Here is a 7797-nt window from a genome sequence, read left to right as displayed (position 1 = left end):
GGGGTGAGGGGCCCTCTCCCAGGGAAGGCAGGAGGGCGGGCAGGGGGGGAGGGGCTTCAGGGGCAAGGAGGAGTGGGTGGGGTGAGGGGAGCTGGATCACATCGGAGGGTGTGGTGCTGTGGGGCGAAATGGTCGATGTCAGATGCCACTTTGCACACACCCGCCGTCTGACTGACTGCCAGCTGCCGGCGCAGGGGCACAGAGCGGCACCCGCGCAGCCGCGCACCCTCCCCCCGGCCGTGTTCCTGCCCAGTTGTCAAACTGACCCCACGGCCACGTGCTCGTTCCAACCCCCACACCCCAACCCCAACCGCTGCGTGTTGACACCCCCCGCGCCCCCAGCCCAGCCCACCAGGTGCCCCTCCTGCTTCTGCACCAGCTCCGCCTTGAAGCTGCTCACGCGCGCGTCCTGCTCTATCAGCAGCTGCGGCACGGGGTGGTTTGGAAATGGCGCCAAGGTGGGCGGCGGCAAGAGGGGGTGGTGGGGGTGCCTCGAGCTAGGGGCGGCTGCCCTCACACGACCAGCTGCGGGCCTGCAGCAGCAACGCACACGTTGAGGTGATCAGCCTCACGGTCCCGGCGGGTGCTCGCGATTGTCAACTGCCTAAACCGCTTCGGCGCAGGCGGCAGGCCCCTCCATGCTGCCGACCTACTGCTTGCGTGGCTGCGGCTGTGACCCTCCACCCACCCCACCCCCACAAGACTGTGCCCACAACTCCAGGCTGTATTCCTCCCTGCTGCTCCCCACACCGCTTTGATCATACGTTTGTTCCCCACGTAAAAAACCAACGCCTGTAACGCCCTTACACATGCACGAGCGGCCCACCTTTTCCAAATCCGCCTTTGCCACGAACTTCTCGCTCAGCCTGCAGCGGTCCAGGATGACCTGAGTCGTAATGTGCTCCGTCAGCGCCTCTGCCTGCTGCCGCGACAACCCCGCAGACTCAAACTTCTTGGCCTGCCGCGGGGGGCGGCGCAGCCGCCCAAGAGGGGTGGGGGCGTGGGGTCGGCGCCGAGGCAAATGGCAGTGCGGTGCGGGGGTGCTGTGCTGAGTGGGGTCGGGCGGGGCGGCTGAGGGCTCTTCTGAAATACTGCAGTCCCCGCACCCCTGCCCTCCTTCCCGTCGCTCGCGAGTGACGCGTGCGCGCCCGGGGTGCCCCTCGAGCAAATTGAGCGGGCCCCACGCATGTTGTTTGCCCGCGACCGAGGTAGGAGGCGCCGTTTGATGCTCTGCCCCCATCTCCCGCCCCCCCACCATATCAAGGGTGTTGACCACCAGTGTCCGCTCGACTGCCTCCTTAGCCGAGTTGGTGGGCTCCGAAAACCACCGCACCACCACCGACGCGGGCGCAGGGCCCCACTGCTGCTGCAGCTGCAGCTGCTGCTGCCCCTGCGCCGCTGCCGCGGCGTGCTGCAGCAGCCGCTGAGTGGCGTTCCGCAGCATTCCTAGTATTTCTGCAAGCTTGCGCCTGGGAACTGTTGGTCGTTAAGCTCGACAACAGCGTGCTGCTTGGCGCAGCGCACACCCCAGCTCAGCAGCAGCGCTCAGCTGCTCCGCACTGCTGCAGCTGCTGTACTTCCCGGGGGCTGCGCGATCTCTCCTGAAGTTCGCGAAGTACCAAAGCTACGAACAGACTGCCAAGTCGTACGCAGGCCGCGGGTTACCCGCTGGGCTGTTTATCAAGCGGGCAGATTCAGCTCAGCACATGTGCGCAGACTCGTGATATATCTGCAACGCTGATGCTATGGTGCACACGAATGTTTGGGACTGTGACAGGCAATCAGCTGCAGGCAGCACTGGCCGAGTTCCGGCTTCTGTAGATCGCTAGGAAAATCGCTTGCAGGTGATAGCGAGGAGGTGTCAAAAGCGTTACTTATGCACATGATATACACCCCGGTGCTCAACGACCGAACATGTCGCATCCTCAGCACGAAACAGGGCTTTTAGTAATGCCGCCAGGCTGCCGCTGATGAAGTCTCATGGAAGCAAGGGAGCGCAACAGGTCAGAAGGGGGAGGGGGCGCGGCACTCGCCGTCCATGCGCGCTCTGGCCTCAAGTTATACATTAAATGGACCGCGGGCCGGTGAGCTGGCCTGGCGCCACCAAGGCGGAGCAACCAGCCACCCAGCATCAATACGTGCGGCCGCCCTCGTCGTCACTGCCCCGTCTCCAGTGCGCGCATGAACTCCTCCTCCGTGAAGGCGAGGCAGCGTGCAGCCTCCAAGTGCGCCTTCTGGCGCCGCAGCACATCGATCAGCCGCAACTGCTTCCTGTTGGCGAGCAGAGGGGCGCGACATGGCGCCGCCTGAGCAGCAGCCTCGCAGCTCGCTTGAACATTGAGCAGGACCGTATCCGGACTGTATCAACGGTGGCTTGAGCCCACGAACACCCCTGACCACGCCGTTGTCGCTGCACGGCGCCGCCGCACCTGAAGGCCGCCAGGAGCGTGTTCTTCTGCCGCTCCAGCTTGGCGTGGTCTGCCGCCAGCCGCTGGTAGTCCGTCTTGGCCACATCACGGCCGTCGCGCTCCTAGCGGTCGACACAACCAGCAAGCGCGCGCCGTGGCGGCGACATGAGACCGTCGTTTTAACGACGAGCCTGCTTCTCAGGTCCGGCCGCAGCCCTTCACAGCAGGTCACATTGACCACCGCCGCAGCCCTGGCCTGAGCCCTCATTTCTTACACACACACACACACACACACACACACACACACACACACACACACACACACACACACACACACCTGTGCCTTGACCTCCTGCAGCAGCGCCTTGTGGCGCTCCACCTCCTCCAGCGCCCGCGCCAGCCGCACCTCGCGCGCCCGCGACTCCTGCTCGGCAAGCTTCCTGCGTTGACGCACCGCGGCCACGAGGCCGCCGTCGAAGCAAGAACGCGCGCCAACAAATCGCATGCTTGTTCTATGGTGGGATGCATCACAGGCCCCCAGCCAGTAGGCAATGCAGGCGACAGGGCATTCCGGGTGGCGGGAACGCCCAGGGCGCGCGCACCTGCTGCTGCCGGCCTTGGCCTCCTCCCTCTCGCGCTCCTTCAGAGCCGCCTCCTGCGCGGCCTGCGCCTCGCGGGCCGACTGCGCGGCGCGCTTGTAGCGTTCCACCTGGCGCAGGGGCGGGGCCACGCGGGGCTCATGTTTTGCCGCTGCTGGGCGCTCACAGTGCAGATTCACGTGCAAGTCGTGCACCGTGCCGACCGTCACGCACCTCGTTCCACACTTCCCGACCCAACCTTATGTTCGAGGCTCGCCCTACCTGCGCCTCCAGCGCCTTGTGGGCCTTTGCCGCTGCAGCCTTGTCCTGCTGCAGTGCCCGCACCTCCCGCTGCGACTCTGCCAGGGCCGCGTCCCTGCCTGGGGCCACGGGGGCAGGTGGATCGCTGGTGCAAGGAACAAGCTGTATATGGCAAGGTCAGACACATGAGCGTCCCAAGCCTCGCGAGCCGCGAATCTTAGGCTTCCTCCTCACGTGCGGCCGTCAGCGTGCTGCCCTTGCATGCATTGCAGCCCGACACGCACTCTGCAGCCCGGCATGGCTTGCCCCTCCTCACCTGCTGCGCCGTCAACCGCCACCTGCATCTGCTCCTCCAGCGCCCTAACCCTCGCCTTGAGCAGCCGTATGGTGGCCTCGCTGTTGCCGGGCAGCTCCAGCATGGACGTGTCCAGGCGGCCGCTCGCGGATGCGCCGGCGCCGGATGCCGTCCGCGAGGCGGCACCCGTGGCGCGCCCTGAAAGCGTCTGCTGCTGTCGAGCGCCGCCTGATCCCTCACTTCCCCCGGTGCATGCCCCTGCTCAGCATCAAGGTGTTTGCGGATTTAGTTTAATAAGCACGGCCCTGTGTCGGTGCGCGCAGCTGCTGCGCGGCGCCCAGTGGTGCGAAAGTGCCGCTTAGTGCAGTACCGCTCACCCGCTGGCGCCATAGGGTCGCTCTCAAAGCCAGAGCAAGCTTCATTAGCATCCGCGAGGTCCACCCGCGCCAGCACTTCCTGGATCGTCGCCTGCACGAAGTCGTGCTGGTGGTCAAAGTCTGCCATGGCTTAATTGAAGCTCTTTTGAGCGTTGATGTGCACACAGTACGATTAACAAATTGCCTCAGGTCACGCGCCTAACATATGATCAGTAAAGGCGATGTGGCTTCGTGCATGCGTGGACGAGTGGCTGCAGCTTCAGCTCAGATGGCGAAGCAGTGATCTTTATCACAATCTCTATTCAAAGGTAGCCTATTGCCGCGGCAGGCAAGGCAGCAGAAGGAAACCAGACTGCACGCTCGCCACCGCCCCCCCCCCCCACCCCCGCAGACCGGCAATCTGATGCAGTCCAAGGGCCACTGCGCGGTGGTTGTTGACCCCACCTACGCTGCTATCCGCCATGTCTGGAAGTAGAACAACAACTGTGTTACAACGAACCAACACATCTTTATTTGGTCTCAATCAAAATCGACATCTTGCTCAACTGTACTGGGGTGCCGCAGTGCGTTCGTGGTGTTCTGGCAGTCTGATGCTCCGCACGCCCTCCTGTAGCCATGCCCCACCGGCGGCAGCCATTGAGTCACCAGCAGAGAGGATGCTGGGGCCCCTCAGCCGCCCGTCTCAGCTGCCGGCGACGCGCTCCACCCTGACCTCCCAGCGCGGGCTGTCGGCGGGGTGCACCGAAATGTGCAGCATGCCGCCGCGCCTCTCGTCCTCAAAGATGTCCCTGCGCTCCTTCAGCTCCTCCTGCATATTGTGCCATTTGAATTTTGTACAGTTCACGGGGTTGCGAGACACGTGCACGTGTTGAGTTGTATGCGCATGCATCTATCTCGGCTCCCAGCCCATCCGGAGCCCATTGTGCACATGCGCCCGTTGTGCACGACGGCAGCAGGGTGCGACCTGGACTGCCGGAGCTACTGATGCACTGGACGTGCTGGTTTGTCTGTGGCGCGCGCCCTGGGGCACGACGCCTCTTGGCTCAGATCCGGAAGCAGCCCGCCGCAAAGGCCCTCGCCGTCAGCGGCAATGCCACCCATGAACTGGGCCCGTGGCGCAGCCCTCCCATGGACAGCAGCGGGGACAGCGTCCCCCTCTCCCCAACCTTTGGCCCCCACCAATGCTCACTGCGTCGAGGCCCAACGGGTTCTTCTTGAAGAAGACGTCGCGCGCCGCCCTGTTGGCCGCCGCGAGCGAGGCGTACACGCCGTGCACTGCCCTTTCCCCGGGGCCCTGGTAGGAGTGGAAGCCGTCGGGCACCCACTCCTCCAGGGAAGACACGACGCAGCCTGCACCACGTGGCGCGGGTTAGCGGAAGCAGAGGCAGGGACGGCGCCGAGAGGGCCAAGAGGTAGGCAACATGACGGAGCGAGGGGGAGGACAGCGGTGAGGGTTGGGGCTGGGAGGGTGGGACAGCGTAGAAGTAGCCAGGGGCGGCGCTGCAGAATCAGGATCGGGTGCCCCGAGTTGTGCTGGTTTCCGGCATACCATCACATGGGACATATGCTTGCTGCCACGCTCCTGCCAGCATGCCAGGTACAGCGACGCTTGCGCCACGCCTGGGGAGTCAGCACTTACTGGTTGCATCTGTGTCGGAGGCCTTCTTCTTGCTCTTGGTGCCGGCCTTGGGTCCGCCACTGCGCTTGGCGACGCCGCCGCTCTTGGGGGCGCCCTTGCGCTGGGCGGTGCTCGCTGCCATGGGGGGATCTGTGCTCTTGCGAGCGACTATGGCAGAAAGGGTTTTCCTTGTCGATACGGTGGCCTCCTTGGCGTTTGTCGCCTTCGTCCTGGCCATTGTGCTGCGCGCGCTGTGTCGAAACAGTGATCCGTGGGTCAGGCGGCGGGTAGCTGAGTTTGGCTATCTATTAGACGTCTTGCTAACCTCCTTGTATCACCTTTGGACGCGTGCGCCTGGGAGTGTTGACACGGTCAATTAGTCACTGCGGCACTCATCGGCACTGAGTGACCGGAGTGGCAGGTACACTCCAACGTGAATGCACTTGCTGCTACACCAAGCCCTAGTCACCAGCGTCCCCCATCCCCCGCCCAACGCCGTTGCTGCGCCTCGTGTTGGAACTGTCGCAAACCATCACTGCGGCTCACCACGTGTGCAAATTTTCTTGATGACATGTGACCATATCCAGGACACTCGGAAATGTGCAGGTTGACACATCTATAACAACAGGTTAGAGAAGCCTGTCCGATGGGAGGTGATCCACAAGAGAAGCAAACCTTGGCGATTGGCAACCATACCGGAACCGCATAGCCAACATGCAACTTGTGTTGTGTGGTGAAAGATGTGGAAGCGAAACATGTCGATGTGCGCATGTGTGCGACATGGCAACGGGCCATGACACATGCATGATGGTGGTGGTGGTGGTTGCAAAGTGGCAGCAACTCCGGGATAGAAAGCTGATGCACATCAGCAAAGCAGCCATGACCCTTCCCGCGTGAAGTTTTGTTAAATATGGTGGCTGTCGACGTCATTTGCAACAGCTGGGCAAGGAAGGTATGCTAGTCGAGCGCACCCCCTGTGTTTATGGTAGGGGCCAAGCAGTGAAGCTGGTGTCCTTCGGTGCACGCCATCATGTTGCGAGCCTGGGCAGCTGCTGTGCTTTCAACAACTGTGCGTGTGGGGCTCATACAAACGTCAAGAGGCTGATGGCGGCCAGGCTGTACGTGACAAAGGGCCGCAGCAGGCTCATGCAGCGATTCATTTGGACAGTCGCCAAGGCGGTTGAAGCGGATGCAAGCGATCAGCCTCGCGCATCATCGACGATGAGGCCGCCACGGCCGTCGGCGCGGCCAGCGGCGCGGCCGTCCCCACCCGCCGGGCACGAGTCGTTGCAATGGCTCTTGCACCAGCCGTCAAAGCGGCTGCAGTCGCGGCACCTCACGCACGGCTGGTAAGGGAGGCCGCGGCGCGCGCGGCCGTCCGCCGACGGGCCCAGCTCATACTGCTGCTGCTTGTAGACGTCGCGGTTGCGTTTGTCGCGCTCAATGGCAAAGCCGCCAGGGATGGCGACCAGGTCTTCTGTGCGAACGATTTTGCTGGAGGGTATGGTGAAAGGGCAGGGGCAGTCGGGGCTCGGGCAGCTGCAGGCGCAGGCGCCGAACAAACACGGCGTGGCAGGGTTGGCCAGGGGGCGGGCGACGTCCGAAGCGCCAACGGCGGCGGGGCCGGCGGCAGGGGTGCTCTGTCCGGCGGCGGAGGCGCTTGCAGCGGCGACGCTGGCGGGGCTGGCGGGGGCCGCGGGCGTGGGCGTGGTGCTTTGTTGCGGGGCTGGGTTGTTGCGCAGGCGGCGGGCGCTGGCGACCTGAGCGGCGAAGAGCAGGAGGGTCATGGTGGTCAGGTAAGCAGGCAGGCGCGGGGCCGCCATCTTGCTTGAACGCGAGCCGAGAGTCTGTTTAGGAGAGACTGTGTAGGGGAATGGGGGAGGGGGGGGGGTAAGGCGGTGCGGCTATGTCAGCGGGGCGCTCGCCGAGTCACCATTCTCACGCGGCTCAAAACAACAGCCTGCCAGACAGGAGGTGTGCACGCCATCCTGCGACCAGGTGCGCATCTAGACACGGCTTACCTTTGTGAACGTGCGAAGGTAGGTACGTCGTTCCTCGGGTTGGCCGCGTGAACTCGCGGTGAATCACATGTGTTCAATTTGGGTACTACCGTTACGGTCAAACGACCTCTAAATGCCTGAATTTCCCAGACATAACCCATGCGTCAGCATCTTGGCGGGTTGTCATAGCTCTGTGCTCGAGTGCCGCTGGCTCGACTGAGGCGCCCCTCACACAACTGCCCTGGCGGTGGTATGTGCGC

At 63.7% G+C, this 7797-nt stretch overlaps 4 protein-coding genes across 4 annotated transcripts; all 4 read right to left on the bottom strand.

Annotated features, from left to right (window-relative positions):
* Window positions 1–497: 497 nt before the first annotated feature.
* MNEG_10421 (hypothetical protein) lies at window positions 498–1444 on the bottom strand (the record flags this gene model as incomplete). The annotated part of the gene is made up of 3 exons (XM_014041110.1): window positions 498–533; window positions 827–958; window positions 1256–1444. The coding sequence occupies 3 exons, from the start codon at window positions 1442–1444 to the stop codon at window positions 498–500; spliced, it is 357 nt and encodes a 118-aa protein (XP_013896564.1).
* A 712-nt stretch (window positions 1445–2156) lies between these two features.
* On the bottom strand, window positions 2157–4046 carry MNEG_10420 (Testis; the record flags this gene model as incomplete). Its single annotated transcript, XM_014041109.1, has 7 exons — window positions 2157–2271; window positions 2430–2530; window positions 2746–2848; window positions 3011–3117; window positions 3269–3366; window positions 3564–3800; window positions 3920–4046. The coding sequence occupies 7 exons, from the start codon at window positions 4044–4046 to the stop codon at window positions 2157–2159; spliced, it is 888 nt and encodes a 295-aa protein (XP_013896563.1).
* A 555-nt stretch (window positions 4047–4601) lies between these two features.
* On the bottom strand, window positions 4602–5679 carry MNEG_10419 (hypothetical protein; the record flags this gene model as incomplete). Its single annotated transcript, XM_014041108.1, has 3 exons — window positions 4602–4727; window positions 5109–5269; window positions 5559–5679. The coding sequence occupies 3 exons, from the start codon at window positions 5677–5679 to the stop codon at window positions 4602–4604; spliced, it is 408 nt and encodes a 135-aa protein (XP_013896562.1).
* A 1057-nt stretch (window positions 5680–6736) lies between these two features.
* MNEG_10418 (hypothetical protein) lies at window positions 6737–7297 on the bottom strand (the record flags this gene model as incomplete). The annotated part of the gene is made up of 1 exon (XM_014041107.1): window positions 6737–7297. A coding segment is annotated over one exon (561 nt), but the record flags the coding sequence as incomplete, so codon positions are not given.
* Window positions 7298–7797: the final 500 nt, after the last annotated feature.

This window comes from Monoraphidium neglectum (genome assembly GCF_000611645.1).
Source record: "Monoraphidium neglectum strain SAG 48.87 unplaced genomic scaffold scaffold02307, whole genome shotgun sequence".
Taxonomy (NCBI): Eukaryota; Viridiplantae; Chlorophyta; class Chlorophyceae; order Sphaeropleales; family Selenastraceae; genus Monoraphidium; species Monoraphidium neglectum.
The sequence above is the reverse complement of the archived record's forward strand: the minus strand, read 5'-3'. Positions and strand labels throughout refer to the sequence as shown.